At 42.1% G+C, this 23,160-nt stretch overlaps 1 protein-coding gene across 1 annotated transcript in view; it reads right to left on the bottom strand.

Annotated features, from left to right (window-relative positions):
* Positions 1 to 15,455, bottom strand: part of TPK1 (thiamin pyrophosphokinase 1) — a 601,906-nt gene extending 586,451 nt beyond the window's left edge. The window contains exons 1-2 of the mRNA XM_063450652.1: positions 15,385 to 15,455; positions 4,991 to 5,053 (exon numbers count right to left, since the gene is read on the bottom strand). Of these exons, the coding sequence (XP_063306722.1) occupies positions 4,991 to 5,033 (43 nt within the window). The 5' untranslated portion in view covers positions 5,034 to 5,053; positions 15,385 to 15,455. The remainder of the gene's footprint in view (positions 1 to 4,990; positions 5,054 to 15,384) is intronic.
* Positions 15,456 to 23,160: the final 7,705 nt, after the last annotated feature.

Here is a 23,160-nt window from a genome sequence, read left to right as displayed (position 1 = left end):
AAAGGCGTTATGCAAACTACTTCAAATTAGACATCTTAGGACCTCTGTTTATCATCCCCAGATAGATGGACTGGTACAACGGTTTAACAAGACCTTAAAAAGTATGTTAAGGAAAGTAATTGACAAGGATGGTAAGAATTGGGATTGCTTACTACCCTATCTAATGTTCTCCATAAGGGAGGTGCCACAAGCTTCTATGGGCCTCTCTCCTCTTGAGCTTCTATATGCCCATCATCCCAGAGGTCTGCTAGATATAGCAAAAGAAACCTGGGAACAGGAGTCCAATCCGTACCATAGTGTAATTGAGCACATAGCTCAAATGCAAGATAGGATGGCGGCTGTCATGCCAATAGTTAAAGAACATATGCAGAAAGCCCAAGAGGCCCAGAAAAACAGTTATAATAAAAATGCCAGACTGAGAGTTTTTCACCCAGGAGACAGGGTACTTGTTTTGGTCCCTACAGTAGAAAATCCATTTCTAGCATCTTGGCATGGCCCATATGAGGTTATTGAACAAGTTGGGGAAGTTAATTATAAAGTGAGACAACTCAATAGGAGGAAACGCGAGCAAATATATCATATAAATTTACTAAAACCCTGGAAGGACAGAGAGGTCTTAACTACTTCAATTGTCACTAATAAGACTGGTAGTGAACTTGAAGTAAATATACCAGACACCCTGTCCCCCCCACAAGAAACAGGAAGTAAGGGACTTTATTGGTAGAAACCGGGATGTATTTTCTGTAGTTCCGGGCAGGACTAACGTTATCAAGCATGATATTGTTACAGAACTAGGGGTGAAGATAAGTCTTAAATCATACAGAATTCCAGAAGCACAGAAAGAGGCTGTAACTGCTGAAATTAAGAAAATTTTTAGATCTTGATATTATTGAGGAATCACAAAGCGAGTGGAACAGCCCTATAGTACTGGTGCCAAAACTTGATGGCTCGTTAAGATTTTGTAATGATTTTCGTAAATTAAATAGTGTATCAAAGTTTGATGCTTATCCAATGCCTAGGGTTGATATACTTATAGAGAGACTGGGTAAGGCTACTTTGGACCTGACAAAGGGTTATTGGCAAGTACCTCTTACAGACAGAGCAAAAGAAAAGACAGCTTTTTCGACATTTGGGTTACATGGGGCCCCTGCCACTTTTCAAAGACTGATTGATAGGATTTTGAAGCCTCACAGCCGTTATGCGGCCGCATACTTAGATGATATAGTCATTCACAGTTCTGACTGGTCTTCAAATCTTCCCAAAGTGCAGGCAGTACTGGACTCTATCCGCCTAGCTGGTTTAACTGCTAACCCATCTAAGTGTACTATAGGTTTGGAAGAGGCAAAAATATCTGGGTTATTCGATTGGGAGAAGGATAGTTAAGCCCCAAACAGCAAAAGTGAAGGCCATACAAAATTGGCCACGCCCCCTCACTAGAAAGAAAGTCAGGACTTTCTTAGGACTTATTGGGTATTATAGGCGATTTATTCCTGATTTTGCTACATTAGCAGCTCTTTTAACTGATCTCACAAAAGGAAAAGCCCCACTAGTGGTGAAGTGGTCATTAGAGACAGAAAAATAATTTGTAAATTTGAAAGAGGCTTTGTGCACCCAACCAGTTCTGGTAACCCCGGATTTCACTAAAGAGTTTATTGTCCAAACCGATGCATCAGAGATTGGGTTAGGGGCTGTTCTGTCTCAGGAAATTCACTGACTCCCGCTGAGAAAAATTATTCTATAGTGGAAAAAGAATGCCTTGCCATAAAATGGGCCTTAGACTCACTAAAATATTATCTGCTGGGCAGAAAATTTAGGTTGGTCACAGACCATGCTCCCTTAACCTGGATGAGTCAAAACAAAGATAATAATGCCAGGGTGACAATGTGGTTCCTCAGTTTACAACCATTTCATTTTACAGTTGAACATAGGCCGGGTTCTAAACATGGTAATGCTGACAGTTTGTCATGAGAAAATTTGTTTTCTGTGGTCGCTCACCCCAGTAGGTCTGAGTTGGGGGGAAGGATATGTGACAGAGTGTTGGGGATGGTGGTCAGGGGTGTATATCTGGCACCCAGACTTTTGCACAGCCACTATCCTGACATGTGGGTAAGCACATGCAGCCCCAGGGAAAGTTAAGTTTAAATTTAGTTTTTTTCCCTCTGTTATTTGCGTCCCTGGGGTGGAGTATTCGGAAGAGCAGGGTGGGCCGATTCTCCACCCACTGTCAGAGTGGCTGTGCATGAGTCCAGGCCAGGTTTTCTAAGGAGTTCTGGCTCACTGCCTAACGAGGTCATGGCCTCACCTGTAGGGGCTGTGAGCAGCTATATAACTGCAGTTAAAGCAGGGTGGAGGAAGTGTTTGGAGGAGAAAGAAAGTGTTTGGAGGAGAAAGAAAGTGTTTGGAGGAGAAAGAAGGTTTGCTGCTTGTTGTATCCTGTTACTTTTTAACATCAGAAAATAAACAGGCCAGAGGCCTTTTTGAAGCTGGACTTTATCGGGACCTGATTTTCTTACCCTAGAGGGCTGTGCAGTTGCCAAAAGATCCTGGACAAACATACACAGGAAAGTAAGTTTGTCACAATAGTTACTGATCTGATCATACATACATAACTGCATGCAAGCAGGAAGAACAGGGCCTCTTTTTAACCCCTTAACGCCGTTACGGCGTTCTATGCCATCGTGGCTTTAAAGCCGTTGCGGCGGCATAGAACGCCGTAACGGCTTAAGCCCCCAGGACCTCGGCGGTACTCACCTCCGCCGCGATCCTCTTCTGGAGGGCTGCCTGACAGCCCAGGCAGCCCTCCCCCGGCAAATATGGCCCCCTATAGCTGGCTGTGGATCTGCCAGCAGGGGGGCTGTCTGAAATGTCAGACAGTCCCCCTGCTGGTGGGGAGTGTAAAAAAAAATAATTAAACATGTTAAAAAATAAATTAAAGTATTTTTTGGAATTTGTTGGCACTTTTATTTTAAATTCTTTATTTTTGAGTGCATAAAGAAGGTTAACATTCACAAATGCGTGTGCCATGCCCCAACGGCAGGCACCCACTATATAACAGTAAACATCATTGCTGTGTGGCATAACATAGAAATACAATGCACAATTTTTTTGTTGTTGTAAGTGACTCTTGAAAAAGACATCGCACAATTAAGATGCAGAACAAAGTCAAGTGTAAACGGATATAAAGTAGTAACTCGAATTGTTATGATTGCAAAATAAATTCGCCAGCAGTGATATATTAAAGACAGCTTCTAAAAATGAAACGTTCAAAGCTTTAACAAGACAAAAGTATTTATATATATATATATATATATATATATATATATATATATATATATATATATATATATATATATATATATATATATAGATATAGAGAGAGAGAGAGAGAGAGAGAGATAAATACATATAATTACATGAAAGATTACATTAGTATACACGTAGAATTTAAATACCTATACATGCATATATATTAAAATTCTATGTGTATATTTAAGTAATCTTTTAACATAATTATGTGATTTGATTAATTAAAACTTGATTGACATGCCTGACAACACAGGGAGAAATTGCAGAGAACTTAATTCGCAAGCACTATATTTGACCCTGTAACTCTCCAAGACACCATAAAACCTGTACATAGGGGGTACTGTTTTACTCGGGAGACTTTGCTGAACTCAAATATTAGTGTTTAAAACTGGTAAGTTGTATTACAATGATGATATTTTAAGTAAAAGTGACGTTTTTTGCATTTTTTACAAACAAACTGCACTTTTATGGACTATATTATTGTTGTAATATGTTTTACTGTTTTAAAACACTAATATTTGTGTTTAGTGAAGTCTCCCGAGAATAACAATACCCCCCATGTACAGGTTTTATGGTGTTTTGGAAAGTTAGAGTCACATATAAGGCTTGCATTTCATTTTTTTGACATTGAAATTTGCCAGATTAGTTATGTTGCCTTTGAGACCGTATGGTAGCCCAGGAATAAGAATTACCCCCATGGTGGCATACCATTTGCAAAAGTAGTCAAACCAAGGTATTGCAAATGGGGTATGTCCAGTCATTTTTAGTAGCCACTTAGTCACAAACACTGGCCAAATATTAGTTTTTTGCTTTTTTCAAACAAAAACAAATATGAACGCTAACTTGGCCAGTGTTTGTGACTAAGTGGCTACTAAAAAAGACTAAACATACCCCACGTTCAATACCTTGGGTTGTCTACTTTTTCAAATGGTATGCCATTATGGGCGTAATTCTCATTCCTGGGCTACCACACCGTCTCAAAGGTAACATTACTAATCTGGCAAATTTCAATTTGAAAATGGAACATTCTAAATTTGTCCCTGTAACTTTCCAAAACACCATAAAACCTGTTAATGGGGGGTACTGTTATACTCTTGAGACATCGCTGATTAGAAATATGTGCATTTTATTGCAGTAAAAACAGTATTATGACATTTACAGCTAAAATGTGAGGCGGAACGACAATTTTTTTTTAATTTTTTAAATGTCTCAGTTTTTTACATTTTATTCATAATAAATTAGTTTCATATATAAATATTTGATATAAAATGAAAGCCCTTTTTCTCCTGAACAAAATTATATATAATAAGTGTGGGTGCATTTAATATGAAAGAGGTGAATTACGGTGTAACAGACATATAGCGCAAATTCCAGTTTTTGTTTAAGTTTTGTTTTGATCAGAACGTGTACTATTGACTCCGTCCTGAAGGGGTTAAATAAATGTATTTATCTCAGTACAGCTTTAGAGAAAAAAAAAAGTATTGCACATTCCCAACACTTCTAACTGAAGTAGGACAGGAAAAATAAATAAAAAAAAAGTGCCCCAAATGTGGAGAGGTCTTTTATGCCTCCTGCTCTACCTTTGGCAGCAGAGATAATTTCATTGTGGTAATTTTGGTAATTAAATAATGGTCTAACATGTCATCAGTCTCTCCATATAATCAAATAAATGATGTGGTCTTACCTGTTGGTTGAAAACATTCAAGAGGTGTAAACTCTTTTTCCATGATAGTGATTATGTTTTCAACTACAAATAAAATCGTGATATTATAAATAAATTAAATTACATAATTGCAATAATATAGATTACATTTTCTGTTGTGTATCACCTGTTTATCTCAAGTTGGAATTTGGCAAATACCCCTTGGGCAAATAATCTCGACAATTCATTTTCCACAACTATCACAGAGTTTCCAACTTGACATGCAATTGAGCACGGTGTTTAGGATATCATCCTGCATTTCTTCACAATAGACATGATTTTAAAACACAATTTCATGATTTTGTTGAACCATAGCATTGTTGCTGATCCAGAAAAAACAGTGACCAGAAACCAGCCATGAACTGGATAGTTTCGACCTTGTGGATCTCATCAGCATGGCACCAGATCTGGTCTGAAATTTCCAGTCTCTCTTAGAGCGTATAGCTATTTTCTTAAATATATACAATATAAAAATATATAAAAACACATACTACACACCAATTTCAAATTATTCCCTTAAAGGGACAGCACCAGCTACAGTTTAAGTTAGTGTTTTTAGTTAAAGGCCTGTCCCTGCATGAAGACGCTGAATGTGGCCATAGAGATGCATTAGTATATAAATAAAGGGCCGGCGCATCCATAAGGCGCACAAGCTGATAGAGCACTTCCTGTCACTACGGTCGCATACAGGAAACGGATAAAGCTCTTGTACTGTGGTCTGCTCCACTCGGCCACGCTACAAGAAAGGTAGGAGGCATGCCGGGGAGGGGACCAAAGGAGGGAGAGGGGCACTAAGGGACAGGGGGAGGGGGGAACACTAAGGAATAGGGGAGGGGGGCGACCACTAAAAGAGAGGGAGGGGAGAGGAATATTAAGGGGGAGGCACTAAGGTACATGGGAGGGAAGGGAAAAGGAATACTAGGGTGGGGGGGCACTAAAAGAGAGGGAGGGGACAGGAACACTATGAGGGGGGGTGAAAGGAACATTAAGGGGAATGGGGGGCACTGACAGGTAAGAGGGGGAAGAGGAACAATAAGGGACAGTGGAAAGAAGGTAAAAAGAACACTAAAGGGGAGGGGAGAACACTAAGAGATGGAGGCACTAAGAGAAAGGTAAGAGGGGGAGAGGAACACTAAGGAACAGGGGAGGGAGGGGTGAGAAACACTAAGGGACATCGGAGGTAGGGGAGAGAAACAATAAAGGACAGGGGAGGGAGGGGAGAGGAACACTAAGGGACAGGGGAGAGAGGGGAGAACAATACTAAGGGACAGGGGAGGGAAGGGAGAGGACCACTAAGGGACAGGGGAGGGAAGGGAGAGGACCACTAAGGGACAGGGGAGGGAAGGGAGAGGACCACTAAGGGACAGGGGAGGGAAGGGAGAGGACCACTAAGGGACAGGAGAGGGAAGGGAGAGGACCACTAAGGGACAGGGGAGGGAAGGGAGAGGACCACTAAGGGACAGGGGAGGGAAGGGAGAAGACCACTAAGGGACAGGGGAGGGAAGGGAGAAGACCACTAAGGGACAGGGGAGGGAAGGGAGAGGACCACTAAGAGACAGGGGAGGGACAGGGTAGAGGACCGGGGAGGGACAGGGTAGAGGACCGGGGAGGGACAGGGTAGAGGACCGGGGAGGGACAGGGTAGAGGACCGGGGAGGGACAGGGTAGAGGACCGGGGAGGGACAGGGTAGAGGACAGGGTAGAGGACCGGGGAGGGACAGGGTAGAGGACCGGGGAGGGACAGGGTAGAGGACCGGGGAGGGACAGGGTAGAGGACCGGGGAGGGACAGGGTAGAGGACCGGGGAGGGACAGGGTAGAGGACCGGGGAGGGACAGGGTAGAGGACCGGGGAGGGACAGGGTAGAGGACCGGGGAGGGACAGGGTAGAGGACAGGGTAGAGGACCGGGGAGGGACAGGGTAGAGGACCGGGGAGGGACAGGGTAGAGGACCGGGGAGGGACAGGGTAGAGGACCGGGGAGGGACAGGGTAGAGGACCGGGGAGGGACAGGGTAGAGGACCGGGGAGGGACAGGGTAGAGGACCGGGGAGGGACAGGGTAGAGGACCGGGGAGGGACAGGGTAGAGGACCGGGGAGGGACAGGGTAGAGGACCGTTAAGGGACAGGGTAGAGGACCGTTAAGGGACAGGGTAGAGGACCGTTAAGGGACAGGGTAGAGGACCGTTAAGGGACAGGGTAGAGGACCGTTAAGGGACAGGGTAGAGGACCTTCAAGTGACAGGGTAGAGGACCTTCAAGTGACAGGGTAGAGGAGAGTGGCATATTGGGGGGCCTGAGTGAGGATAAAGACACACAGAGGGAATGAGGGGGGAGTAAGACACACAAAGGAGGGTTGTAAGAGATACACAAGGGAGGTGTAAGACACACAATGGGGAACAATAGGAGATAAGATACACTAAAGGGGGTAAGATTTTAAAAAGAGGATAAGAAACAAAAGGCGGGTTAAGAGGCACACAGGTGAAGATGCTTTTTTTGGTGGTGGGGAGGGGGCGGGGTGCAAAATCATCTTTGCCTGTGTACCCAAAAACCCTTGCACCAGTCATGTATATATTAAACCAAGAGGGCTGCATAAATTATAGGGTGCTGCTGAGGCCAATGTATAAAAGATACAAAATCCAGTGCACTTGCTCATTCACTAAACAGAAATTTCAAGTCTCACAGAATGTAAATAGTGTTATTTAAAAACACCTCACCTAGGCAAACAATAATGGGGCTTTAGATACAGTATATGATAATGATAGTAAGTGGATTAATCTCAAGAGCAGGCATTAGTCCGCTAGAGTAGGACCTGCCAAGAATGGGGTACATTGACGTTGTGGCAGGTTTATGCAATGTATGATCATACCAAACCCACATTATTTTTGCACTCATCATATTTGTCACATTCCTTATGACTGTACAAATATAAGATAATTATTGTTGCTAAATAAGAACAGTGAAGACTTTATTGATCTTGTTTTTTAAATTCTAATTGTTGATCATTTCTTCCCTTCCCTAGGTCCTACACAGTAGATTCTCCTAGTAGGTTAATGGTGCTGCCACTTGCCCTACATATGTTATGGAATCTCTTTTAAAAATCAAAATAATTTAGGGATGTTATATTTGTTAGGGGCGTTTTTTCTTAATGTTTGTAGGTTTAATTCTTTTATTTTTGTAACAACCATTTTTAGAAGTCTTGGATTCTACTGAAATAAATTGCATAAGTGCTTTCGAGAACACATTTAATCATAAAAAAAAGGAAAATAGAAGCCTCAACTAAAGAAACTATGTGCACAGTAGTCCTGACACAAGAACAATGACAAAGATGTAGATTTACATGGATGGTACCACACTGGCAGAGCCTGCAGCGTGAACCGCAGAACCGGAATCAAATCAACATCGGTGCAGTCTTTAATCATGATGAGAAGAGGCGGATGCTTTTCTCACCAAATTCCATTCTCTTGAAGGTATTGCAAGTAGAGTTGAGTGAACCCGAACCGCAAAGTTCGGGTTCGTACCGAACATTACGTTTTTGGACCCCGGACCCGAACATTTCAGTGTATGTTCAGGTTTGGAGTTCGGTGTTCGGCGATTTAATGGCGCTTTTTGAAAGGCTGTAGCGCCGCATGCACATGAGCTCTTATTATTGTAGGGAGAGGATGCTGCAGATGTGAGGGACAGATTAGGAAAGAATTCTGGTGTTGAATCTGCAAACTACAGCGATTATTCAAACTACAGCGATTATTTTAGTGGGTGCTATACTACATTTTTGTACCCTGCCCTGAGTGCCACAGAGAGTGCAGTGCACTTGCAACTGCATGTGTGCCAGGCACATGACTTTAATCCTGTTCTGGTAGCTCAGTGGGCAACATCTAGGCATTTTTAAATACTGCAATTTTTGGGGTGCTAAATAGTACATTTGCATCCTGAGGTGCACTTCATATCTGAGAGTCAAATAGAACTGTCAAATACTGTGCATACAGCGCACTTTCAAAAATGCAAATAGTTTTGGGTGATAAAAAGTAAATTTGGGGTGTGCACTTCATATCTGAGAGTCAAATAGATCCATCAAATACTGTGCTTTCACAGAATGTGACATTCACTGTAGCGGCTGTGCATGCTTTCCACGTTCTCCCCCTGCTGCTCGCCTGTCTGCGCTGCAGCGTAACTTTGGCCTTCCCGCTCACCGCCTCATATGTGACGTGCCCACAAGGTGGAACTCCACCTTGCACATGCTGGAGAGACTGTGCACAATTGTCCAGCATCTTCACACTGTCCCATGGAAGCGTTCAGCTGTCCATCTCCCAAACACTGGAGAGAAAGAGGAAGTACACCCTAGCCACCCGCGATCCCTGGCCCTGAATGCCAGCATTTCAAGATTCGTGGCTTTTGAAATGCTGTCATTCAGTCTGGTGGAGACGGACAGTTTTAAAAAACTGATGGCGTTATTGGACTGCAAGAAATGCACTGCAGGCCGCAAATGTTTCTTTTTTTTATATGTCCCAATATTTTGGGGGCTACTCTAATTAAAAACAAACAAACAAACAAAAACAAAAAAACAGTGTTGGCTACCTCTTCCTCCTCCACAGCCGCTTCCACCTACACCGCCATGGTCACCGCCTCCTAAACCTATGGGTCACTTAGTATAAACTATGTACACAATAGCAGAGGCTTGTGAAGGCCTTTTCTCAATGCATCAGAACTGCAGGAAATGCACTGCAGGCCGCAAATGTTTCTTTTTTTATATGTCCCAATATTTGGGGGGCTACCCCAATTAAAAACAATATATATATATATATATATATATATATATATATATATATATAAAACAGTGTTGGCTACCTCCTCCTCCACTTCCACCTACACTGCCACGGTCATTGCCTCCTCAACCTATGGGTCACTCAGTATAAACTATGCACATAATAGCAGAGGCTTGTGAAGGCCTTTTCTCCATGCATCAGGAGTTGAGCTCAGTTTGAACAATGAAAGAGAATACCCTGCACTCCAACCCTCTCTCAAATGGATAATTCTGGTGATCCTCCTGACAGCCATGCTTTAAATTTTGATTTATGTTCTTCCAAAGCTAAAATCAAAGATTCCATCTAGTGCTATTTTATGGCTAACCTGTATTTTTAATTTGTATGTATTTAAATGTTTTTTTAAAGTGATTTCCCTATCCACATTTGTTTGCAGGGCACTTGTCCTACTCTTACCCCCATTTTACTTCCTTTTGCAGCCCTCTAATTCAAATTCGGGGGTCAAGGCTTTAACAGGGTGGGTCAATAACCCCCAGTGACTGTAGGAATTTTCTGAGGTCATCAGAGAGCAAAATGCTGTTGTTTAACCACAGCAGAATGTCAGAAGCTTAAATGAATGGGCCAAGGCAAAACGCACGTGGAGAAGGCGATTTACTAGGTTTGCTGATCAGACCTCTAGATTCATCAGTCCATACAGTACAAGGTTCAGATGACACCCCCTTACATGTTTGTATATTTAACATTAGCATTAAATTCATTAAATTGTAATCAGTTATATCTTCTGAGTACAGAATTAATCTCTTAATATACTCTTTTCACGTTTTTGTGAAAATACAGGGCTGAATTTATAACATGCCCAATGCAGTTTAAAAAATAAATGTCAAATTGAAGATGGGCCTATGGTGCAATTCAGGGCATTTTAGTAGCTCAAATATTTAAATTACTCCATAATTGCATACCATTTGCAAAAATGAACACATAATATAATTTAACCCCTTAACCCCTTAAGGACCAAACCTCTGGAATAAAAGGGAATCATGACATGTCACACACGTCATGTGTCCTTAAGGGGTTAAGGACATATGCCGGAAATATTCCGTCATGATTCCCTTTTATTCCAGAAGTTGTGTCCTTAAGGGGTTAAGCTTTATCGAGGTGCCATTTTGTCACCATTTTTGTGATATGCATTTCTATTTAAAAAATGTACATGCACATTGCTGCTTATGTTTTAAATTTCATGTGTTCGGCTGTAACAAAATTATCTTAACGGCATAATTATCTTAACGGCAAATTATCTTAACAGCAACATCTGAATATAACAATACCAGGTATGACTTTGCAAAGTAATAATCTTAATCTCAATCTAAACCACATCCTAATCACAAATCTAACCCTAAATCAAATCATAAACTTCACCTTAATCCTAACCCTTATCCTAATCCTATGCCTACCGCAATTATAACTTTAATCCTAATTTTAATCCTATAATTAGTGTTAGAAGAATTCCCTCTATTGATCCTAGGCCGAATCCTAGTCCAGAGCCTAATCTAAATCCATCAGAAAACAAATTCTAATTCTAACCCTAATACATATTCAAAAACATAATGTAATCTATAATCGTAATCTTTAATCTAATTCTAAACCCAAGGGTTTGTCCTCTACTAATAGCAATACTGATAGGGATTCTGAACTAAATGGAGAATGGTATTTCCAGTATGGCAAGCATCTCCTGATACATTGAAAATAGTATACCTAATACACTACGATCGGTGCTCAGGAGCTAACAATGCGCAGCACTGATCAAAAAGGCATTGGGGCATGGAGCGAGACCTTCCATAGTCAATTCAAACCCTGGGTTCTCCCAAGCAACAGATCCACTGAGATAATCACTGTGGCTGAGTTTGATCACTCAGTTGCGGTGTTCTCTATTGATTTAGATGGCTGTGTGCAGGACTGACTTCCAGCACTGTATACAGCTCATCAAAAAAGTCCCTGGCTGACAAAGAGGAGCCGCAGATATCTTTGGATACCTTGGACTCCCTGGTGTGAGTGGAGATTTAACCTTGCTCTCTCTGCAATCTAGCTATAGTCGTTTAAATGCCTATTTAATGAGCTGCATGTAGTTCTGAATTTCAGCATGGAATGCAGCACATCAAAAAATCTGAAGCCATAAAACTATACAGCTAGGTAAATATGTTTGACAGTGGAGCAACTGGGGCAGCCACTTGGCATGCTAATCTCAGCACTTAACTTGTTCTGCTGCAAGAATATAATGCCATGCTAATAAGTAACGAAACAGAATCCAAGTTGTCTAACTTACAGCAGGTTTAATCGGTTATGTTGTACTCATGAACAATACCATTTGAGTAATCAGTAATTTCCCCTGCACCCATTGCCTAAACTATTGTTTGTTATTATGTTACACTTAATCAATATAAAACGAGTCTCTCTCTCTCATAGGAGATGTTGCGTTGTGTTATGTGATCCCAATCTGTATGGCAAACGTACATCCCCTCTTTATTCTGTACCCCATTTAACACCTGCCTCAATAAAAGAAAGATTGACAAAAAAAAATCTGAAGCCACTAAAAATAATCCCAGCTGACGAGGGGAATCCCCAGGTATTGATTGATAACTGAGATTCCTTGGTGTGAGCAGGGATTTAATTCTGCTCACACACCATTGTTTCCATTGGGTTTTAAATCCCCTTTTAAATGCCTGATTTCAGTGCTCAAATGATACTGGTCAGGGCCTGACTGGGGAAAAAAAAAAAATTCAGCCCAGGCATTTTTTTTAATCACAGCGGCCCACTGGAAAGGGGGCAGGGCCAGAGAGGTTGAGTTTGGTCATCACCAATGACAAGCATGCCCCCTCTCAAAGTGAGCATGTTGGTTCAATGCTCTTCCAGGGCGGACCACGCACAGAGCTCTGCTAAAGAGCTCTAACATGAGGGGGGAAAAAATCACTGTATGTGTTCTTAATATTTGTATTAAGTTTATTAACATGCTGGCGCTGTGTTTGCTTGTAACTTGTCTCTGGTGCCTCCATAAGTGGGATCCGTGGCTAAGGGCTGTAGAGAGTGAGTGAGTGTGTGTGTACAGGGAGCATAGTGTGTATAGGGAATGCAGCGAGTGTTCATACAGGCTGTAGTGTGTGTGTGTGTGTAGGTGATGTAGTGAGTGTATGGGTTTTAGAGAGTGTGTGTTTAGGGAATGTAGTATGTGTTTGCTTACAAAGAATCTAGTGTGTGCATAGGAGATCCAGATCCAGTGTATTTCAGAAAGGTTATGTGTGTAGGTGGTGCAGTGTGTGCTTGAAGGACCCAGAGCATGCATAGGAGATCCAGTGTGTGTGTGTGTGTGTGTGTGTGTGTATAGAGGATTCAGAGTGTATGGAGTGCTGTGTGTGAGTTGTGCAGTGTGTGAAGATATTTGGAGGGATTGTGGGTGTGTAGGGGACAGATTAATGTAAATATAAAACATTTAAAAACGTTTTTTTTTTTTTTATTAAAATATTTACACTTTATATCCCCCTCCCTTTATACCTTTTGCCTCAGAGGGGGGATCTTGCTGCAATCCCTGGTGGTCCTAGTGGTGAGTTAATTCTACCCTGTGGGGTTTACTCTCGTGAGATCCGGAGTGTTGCCATGGTAATCATGGCAATGCTTTGACCTCGCAGACGAACCCGGCTGAGTGCCTTCTCTCCTTCCCCCGCAAGCCGCGGCTGCATATCAGTGCTGGTGGACCTGTGAGGGAGATCTTGGATCACCACCAGCCCATGAAGGCACATAGCTGGACCGGCGCTCGGATAGTGTCAACCATGCATGGGCCGGTAGGGGAGATCTCTTGATCTTCCCTGTTTGCTTTGGCCCATAGCCATCGCAGCCCACTGGGCATTTGCCCGGTATGCCCCGATGGCCAGTCTGGACCTGATACTTGGGGTTCCCAGTTACAAGCAAGGAAAAGCTACCTGCTGGTTAAATTTTGCATGATGGAATTATTCTGTCATACGTCATTAAGGGGTTACATTAAAACCTCTGCATTAAGAATAAATAAACTTATTTATAAAACTTGAGTGCTGGTGATTCTATAGTCCCCTTCTCCCAAGGACCAGTATATAAAGAGTTAATTTGCCAGTTATCCAGTAAACAGACTTACTTTATCGGACCTCCGTTCTGCCTGCTGCAAGATCATCAATACTAATGATCTCCCTGCAAATCCTATGAGAAACATGGGACACAGGACATGCTTGGCAATCGCTGCACTGCTTCTTATAGAGAAGCATTTGTTCTATGTGAAGTATATTCGTATGATTTGTGCTGGGGCACAAGGTAATCAGGAAAAGACACCTCCTGGCTATTTGATTTACACATGGGAGCAGCAGTGTAACTACAAACCATGGGGCTCCGGTGTGTAAATTGCCATGGGCAGCCATTTGTCTCATTCACGCTCCACCGGGTGAGTATGGGATGGTTGGGGGTGGGAATGAGTATTATTGAATTGGAGAGGTTAATGTGATAGGGTGAGTGTGGCAGGATGAAAGGGGGCCTGTGGCAGACTGATGAATAAACAGTGTATGGCAGAGCGATGGGAGAATGACAGGATTGGGGGAGTTATTGTGAGTGTGGCAGGGTGAAGGGGGTGACTGTGTGTGTGGGGGAGTCAGATACACAGACACACACAGGTGCATACACTGACACACATACAGATAAACAGACAAACACACTAACGTACATGCTGATACACATCATATAACATACAGTCAGATACATACCCGGACACACATGTGGATACACAGACACACATACAGATACAGACGCGCAGATACACACACTGACATGCATGCAAATACACAGACACACAAACTATGTGTCGCACCACATTGCCAACAGTTGCAGGGGTCAGCAGGATGGCTGGACCCCCTGGAGCGAGGGGCCCGGTCACAGCTGTGATTGTGGTAGGTAAGCCACTGCCTGGAGGGTGCAAATTTGTCATATTATAATTCACTAAAGTGATAGAGAATGAGAGAACACGTGTAAACCCCCCAAAGCAAGCTGAAATGCTTAAGGGGTAGATTTATATACATAATAATAATTCACCACTGCATGACAGACAAATAATCCCATCCAAAACTCACAGCACAACCAAAACAAACGTATCTTTCAAATACAATGCACAGCAGCTCTTTTAAAAGGATCAGGAAATAGAGCTGTCACACACACATCATTGATAATGGGGCAAAAGAAACAGAAAGCTTAACAAACAGTAAGTTTATTTCAGCAAGTAGCCTTTTTAAATTGGGTTACAATGTAGCAGTTCTGCATCCTCTATAAACAAACCCATTAAAGACTGAAACAGAAATATTATCTATAGTTAAAAACAACCCATATTTATTGAAAAGAAACACTGTCTGCACTGCAGCTTTGAGAAACTGATTAAATAAACAGAATTACTGAATGTTGAATGATATAACTAAATGCATTTGCTCAGCTCCCTGCAAACCTATATACTATATTAATTATTTGGTGAAACTGCATCCTCACTTGTTTGTCAGAAATCAGAGGAAATGATTTACATATGCTGTATAGAAATTAAATATGATCATATAAGAGGGTGTCTGTATACCTGTCAATGATAGGAGACAGCGCACATGTGCAGATCACTTTGAATAGAAGCAGCTAGTCACTTGAGCTGCTAAAAGGACTTCCTGGTACCGTATATATTCTAAAACAGTGTAAGCGTGTGTAGAGAACCATAGGGCTTCAATGAAAAGTGACTACTTTATATTCTGTGAAAGTGGGTATCTTTTATTGACGATTGCATTTTTTTTTACTGCACACAATGTGCTGACAGAGATGTCATGGAGCATGGTTCATACACAGGCAGAAGAGTAATAATGAGAGTGCCTGTCTAAATTAGCAGGCTGTCGTTCACTTTAGTAGTTATAAGCATCATGCAGGTAATGCATAAAAATAAATACATATATTATTATTATTATTATTATTATTATTGATATAGCACCAGCAACTTCCATAGTGCTGTATTATATATTTATGTATATAAGTGCATATATGTATCACGCACACACACATAAAAAAAAAGCTGCTTGTGATCATGCTTAAGAATCCCATACATGCAGTTGGGAACCCTAATCACTGGCAGATCCTTACATGTCTCAACCTGCCCAAGATATGTGAGAGTTGCATTCCAAAGTGGCACAAGCTGCTATTTCAGGGCAGCTGAAATTTCTCTTCCTTGGGATCGTAACTCCTACTAATATGCCACTGCTTCCTGTACAGTGAGGTTTTTCTCTTAACTCCTACACTACCATGACACAATAAACTAGAAATTAGCCATACACTTCACTATTATAATTATGATTCTTAGTATGTATATGTATATATATATATATATATATATATATATATATATATATATATATAGTGCCAACATATTCCACAGCACTTTACCATTATAAAATGGGATATCTGACCCATATTTTACATATGGAATATAACAAGATGATAAAGAAGGCCCTGCTCGAACGAGCTTACAATCTAACATTATCAATTAACTTAAAAGGAACGCTAGAATCTTACTGATGTGGTTATGGTGCCAGGAGTGCCCTAGTGTCCCACCATCCTCCATTGTATGAAGTCAAACAGTTTTTGAGAAGTTTGACTTGTTACATGTGGTTGGATGGTTCTGTCCTAAACTCATTGGCTGAGGGTAACGAGCAGACCTTTGTATTCAGTATTTAGTTGATACACCTAAAAAGCGCAAAACAGAAATAAAAAGGGCTTCTATGGTGAAGTACATTTATTTAAGATAAAACCAAGTGCAAATATAGTAAATAAAAATATATAGTTAAATACAAATAAAAACTAAGAGAAATACAAAAATACAAAGTATTGTATTAGGTACAAGAAAATCCCCTCTAGTACAATCCCATCCTCCCCATGTAGTGTACTCACAAGATAGCATGAGTCAATAGAGACCACGACACAATGTCTCCCACCGTGAGTGGACTATATCCACAACAGATGAAGCATTCTACAATGGTTTCAAACCCTCTACCATGTTAACTGTTTACTCATTTTTCAAAAATGGTTTCGCTAACAAATAAGTACATCCAAGTTTGAGATGATAAGCATGATAATGTAAGAACTGCAATGCATGTGATATTTGTACCCACAGCTATAAATGCATGTACTATGTAAGGCTTACATGGTTACCAAGATGTAAAGCAACGACACGCCAAAAATAAAGAATTAAAAAAAAAAAGATAGCGTGAGTCAATTACGAAGATCCTGTGTACTGCAAAAATAATCGCTGGATGCTTGCTGTCTGGTGCTTATCCTGGATCGCAATAATAGGATCACAGGGAAGGTAATATTAGAGTGTAGACTCCATAGGCACTGCAGTTAGTATTGCGTGAGAGGGTGCTGAATATCATTTTCAAAACAGTGCGCCTTACCATACCAGTAACTGAGGGTACGGTATACCACAGGGGAAAACTTGTGTAGAGAGATCGGTGATTGTTCGCTTCTTCGCATTTCGTGAGTATGCACTCACTTCTTGAACTATCACTGATTGTCACATATCATTATGTATACTCACAGGGCTTCAATGATTAAGTTTCTTAAAGGGATATGAATATCCAAAAAAGGTAGTGTAGGCATACAATAGATATAGGTAATATTTCCAAAACTACATATAAGACATACTGTTATAGTAAAATTAAATGTAAGTCATAATCATAAGTAGTACTTTTTATAATACATAGAAGATAGTGTGTGTATATATAATCCAAAATGTAAAAATATTACGTTAAAAGATAATATTCTGAAGGGGCGGAGCCACACAGTCAAACCGAGCAGATGCACGCTTGATGGGCTCCAAGACTGAAAGCACTAAAACAGCAATTTTCCTTGCAAATCAACCTGAAAAATTGGAGACTGCAGCAAATACTTACCATGGGTCGTAGATCCAAAAAAAACAAGGGCGGATAAACCCACGGAGAGCAGAAACATTAAAGATTTCCTCCATTGAGCGCACAGCGCTTATGGGCCTAAGATGGCCGCTGACACGGATGGCTACTCCGACTCTTATGAGGTGATACTACAGAGCAGGGAGCAGCAGACTTACTGCCTCCACCACAGTCCTCGATGATCCCATGGAGCTCAGACTCGACGCCTGTAACAGCAACCACGCAAAAAGAGATATTGAATGACCTCCGGAAGACAATCCAGGTGGAAGTAGCTTCACTCCATGCCGATCTCTCAGGCATGGTCGGGCGCCTAAAGACAATGGAGACAGTGTCAGAGAGCCAGGTGCAGAAACTCGGGACCCAGGAAATAGAGGTCCAATCTCTGAAAAAACAACATGCAGCCTTAGAGCAACACTTTGCACAGATGGAAGATGCAAGACACCGCACTAATCTTACCAGAGGGGATCCCAAGCGCGGAGCTCCCGCACCTCATGAGAAGGATGGTGGGTTCCTTCCTACCACCCAAACAAGCCTAGGGTATCACATTTGAAGGCTTGTTTCGGATCCCGAAGCCAAGAGGAGCCCCAGAATTAGTAGAAGAAAATAGAAGTTAAACCACTATTTATATGCACTACACCCTGTGCTAAAATTTAAGGAAAACATTTACATATATATACTTAACAGTATTGGACACAATGTTCAATAATATGGGAATATTGATTCTAAAAAAGATAAATAATAAAAAAATACATAGTGTAACAATTACGATACAATGTACACCCTGTTCCAAATTATTATGCAGATTCTATTTAAGTGTCACAAAGATTAAATATTTAGTTTTTCAGTTTAACTCATGGATGGCATTGTGTCTCAGGGCTCTTTTGATCACTGAAAACAATCTCGGACACCTGTGATTATTAGATTGCCAGGTGAGCCCAATTTAAGGAAAAACTACTAAAGGAGGGCGTTCCACATTATTAAGCAGAGCACCATTTTCATGCAATATGGGGAAGAAAAAGGATCTCTCTGCTGCTGAAAAGAGTGAAATAGTTCAATGCCTTGGACGAAGTATGAAAACATTAGATATTTCACGAAAACTTAAGCATGATCATCACACTAAGAGATTTGTGGCTGATTCAGAGCACAGATGGGTTTGTGCAGATAAAGGCACATTGAGGAAGATTTCTGCCAGATCCATGCATCGGATCAAGAGAGCAGCTGCTAAAATACCATTACATAGCAGCAAACATATATTTGAAGCTGCTGGTGCCTCTGGAGTCCCACGGACATCAAGGTGTAGAGTCCTCCAGAGTCTTGCAACTGTGCATAAACCTGACATGTGCACAGTCGTCCTTGTCGGCATATGCACAATACCCCCCACCAAATACTTAATTATAATAATGACACTGACACCTGGGTTTTGGCAAAAATATATCACAGCTTTTATTTATTATTAACATAAATTATAAAGGTCATTGTCACACATCAGGCCCACGTTGGCCTGCACAGTTTACCACATTAGTTTACAATTTAACCCCTTGACAATGACCCACCCCAACGTAACATCATAACATAATACCCCAACATTGTAACATATTAGCTTAACCTGAAACATGACCATTGCCACTGAAGGGCATCAACCATTGCCACCAAGGGCACCATCCATTGCCACCAAAGGGCACCACCAGTTTAGGAGCATACCGAGACACCCCTACACACCCTGGTTCGAAGCTACCTACGAGCTCGAACCTACCAAACCAGTCCAAAGGCCTACCTATTAGCCCTGAACTCCAAACTGTCCCCCCTCTCACTCTTTTCTCCCCCCAACTTTACTCTCCATCCCCCGCCACCGTGACCAAACTGGAAACACCTGAAAGCAAAGGGAGGGTGGGTGGGACAACGAACAGGTAAGTGTAACTTTGGATTAAAAGTGCCGTTAGACCTAAAATGGCCGCTACTTATACTCCCCTAGTAACTCCTCCCCACTCCATATCCTTAAACCAACCCCCAACTACTGACAACTAGCTGCCTGTCTCCTGGCAATGTCAAGGCCCACTCCCCTTAGCTGCGCTGCTCCATGGGCTACATGACATGTGCACAGTCGTCCTTGTCGGCATATGCACAAAACCCCCCACCAAATACTTAAAGGGACACTGTAGGCACCCAGACCACTTCTGCTCATTGGAGTGGTCTGGGTGCCAACTCCCACTACCCTTAACCCTGCAAGTGTAATTATTGCAGTTTTTCATAAACTGCAATATTTACATTGCAGGGTTAACTCCACCTCTAGTGACTGTCTATTAGACAGCCACTAGAGGTCACTTCCTGGGTTCTAGCACAGGTTTCCTGTGCTAGAGCGTCGCTGGACGTCCTCACGCTGTGTGAGGACCTCCAGCGTCGCTCAAAACCCCATAGGAAAGCATTGAAATGATTTTTCAATGCTTTCCTATGGGGAGACGTAATGCGCATGCGCGGAATTTCCGCGCATGCGCATTAGGTCTCCTCGGCCGGTGAGCGAGATCAGTCTCGCCCACCGGCCGACGTAATCACTAGGAGGAGCGTCGCGGAGGCGGAGACAGCGGCGAGGGACATCGCCGCTGTCCCAGGTAAGTCACTGAAGGGGTTTTCACCCCTTCAGTAACCGGGGATTGGTGGGTGGGAGGGAGAGGGACCCTCCAGTGCCAGAAAAACGAATCGTTTTTCTGGCACTGGAGTTTCCCTTTAATTATAATAATGACACTGACACCTGGGTTTTGGCAAAAATATATCACAGCTTTTATTTATTATTAACATAAATTATAAAGGTCATTGTCACACATCAGGCCCACGTTGGCCTGCACAGTTTACCAAATTAGTTTACAATTTAACCCCTTGACAATGACCCACCCCAACGTAACATCATAACATAATACCCCAACATTGTAACATATTAGCTTAACCTGAAACATGACCATTGCCACCGAAGGGCATCAACCATTGCCACCAAGGGCACCATCCATTGCCACCAAAGGGCACCACCAGTTTAGGGGCATACCGAAACACCCCTACACACCCTGGTTCGGAGCTACCTACGAGCTCGAACCTACCAAACCAGTCCAAAGGCCTACCTATTAGCCCTGAACTCCAAACTGTCCCCCCTCTTACTCTTTTCTCCCCCCAACTTTACTCTCCATCCCCCTCCGCCGTGACCAAACTGGAAACACCTGAAAGCAAAGGGAGGGTGGGTGGGACAACGAACAGGTAAGTGTAACTTTGGATTAAAAGTGCCGTTAGACCTAAAATGGCCGCTACTTATACTCCCCTAGTAACTCCTCCCCACTCCATATCCTTAAACCAACCCCCAACTACTGACAACTAGCTGCCTGTCTCCTGGCAATGTCAAGGCCCACTGCCCTTAGCTGCGCTGCTCCATGGGCTACATGACATGTGCACAGTCGTCCTTGTCGGCATATGCACAAAACCCCCCACCAAATACTTAATTATAATAATGACACTGACACCTGGGTTTTGGCAAAAATATATCACAGCTTTTATTTATTATTAACATAAATTATAAAGGTCATTGTCACACATCAGGCCCACGTTGGCCTGCACAGTTTACCACATTAGTTTACAATTTAACCCCTTGACAATGACCCACCCCAACGTAACATCATAACATAATACCCCAACATTGTAACATATTAGCTTAACCTGAAACATGACCATTGCCACCGAAGGGCATCAACCATTGCCACCAAGGGCACCATCCATTGCCACCAAAGGGCACCACCAGTGTAGGGGCATACCGAGACACCCCTACACACCCTGGTTCGGAGCTACCTACGAGCTCGAACCTACCAAACCAGTCCAAAGGCCTACCTATTAGCCCTGAACTCCAAACTGTCCCCCCACTCTTTTCTCCCCCAACAATGTGTCACCCTGTGCAAAAGTCTGTAGTATAAAGACTTAAGGAGAGAAATAAACTAATAAACAATAAAGGTGGTGACAGGATAGAGTAAGCCACATACCACAATTTACTCACTGTTGACAAAACAACCCACTATTCAATCTGGGAGTGCACCAGGGAGAGGCTTCAGAGAAAAGGAACATAATTTTCACGCTCTTTTGCTGGTGCGCGCAAAATAAAATGGCCGCTGTGAGCGCAACTGCGCATCCGCGGTGACATAAACCAAGAAGATGGACACTGCGATGCAAACTGCCAAGCCAACACTGAAGGTGAGTGGTCAATCAGGGGGGGCGGGTAAGAGGCTGCCCGGCCAGGGAGAGGGGGAGAAACCCAGCAAATACAGATAGAAAGGAAATGGCAGGGAAACAAGTCCTTAAATTAAAAAAGGGAGAAAACGGGTAGAGGCAGCACTCCCAGAAGCACAGAAAAAACACAAATAAATAAAATATTGTACAAATGACACATAAAATCCAGTAAAACACACTCTCAAATGGCAGTTAGAAAAATGAATACTTAGCAGCAAAGAAGGGTCTAGGAGTACCATAACTTTATGGACTGTCCTGGATCCTGATTGGTTGCAGTGTTGCTATGTTATGTTTTTTACTGATGATTTTCAAATTTTTCTCTGCTGCTGAGGCAAAATAATAAAATTGTAAAGATTTCCTTTAGAATGTATTTATTAATAACAAGGGATGAATAGTGTACCACACAGGTATAATGACACTATATTTAATCCACCATAAAACATGTATATATTTCTTATTCTGTTTTTAAGTATCTGGTCCTGAGTTAAAACTTTTTTTTTTTTTAATCTACACCCTGTTCCAAATTATTATGCAAATTCTATTTAAGTGTCGCAAAGATTAAATATTTAGTTTTTCAGTTTAACTCGTGGATGGCATTGTGTCTCAGGGCTCTTTTGATCACTGAAAACAATCTCGGACACCTGTGATAATTAGATTGCCAGGTGAGCCCAATTTAAGGAAAAACTACCAAAGGAGGGTGTTCCACATTATTAAGTAGAGCACCATTTTTATGCAATATGGGGAAGAAAAAGTATCTCTCTGCTGCCAAAAATAGTGAAATATTTCAATGCCTTGGACTAGGTATGAAAACATTAGATATTTCATGAAAACGTAAGCGTGATCATCGCACTTTTAAGAGATTAGTAGCTGATTCAGAGCACAGACAGGTTCGTGCAGATAAAGGCACATTGAGGAAGATTTCTGCCAGATCCATGCATCGGATCAAGAGAGCAGCTGCTAAAATACTGTTACATAGCAGCAAACAGATATTTGAAGCTGCTGGTGCCTCTGGAGTCCCACGGACATCAAGGTGTAGCATCCTCCAGAGTCTTGCAACTGTGCATAAACCTTCTTTTCGATCACCACTAACCAATGCTCACAAGCAGAAACGGCTGCATTGGGCAGAAAAATACATGAAGACCAATTTGCAAACAGTC

The sequence above is a fragment of the Pelobates fuscus genome, chromosome 4 (assembly GCF_036172605.1).
Source record: "Pelobates fuscus isolate aPelFus1 chromosome 4, aPelFus1.pri, whole genome shotgun sequence".
NCBI lineage: Eukaryota > Metazoa > Chordata > Amphibia > Anura > Pelobatidae > Pelobates > Pelobates fuscus.
The sequence above is the reverse complement of the archived record's forward strand: the minus strand, read 5'-3'. Positions and strand labels throughout refer to the sequence as shown.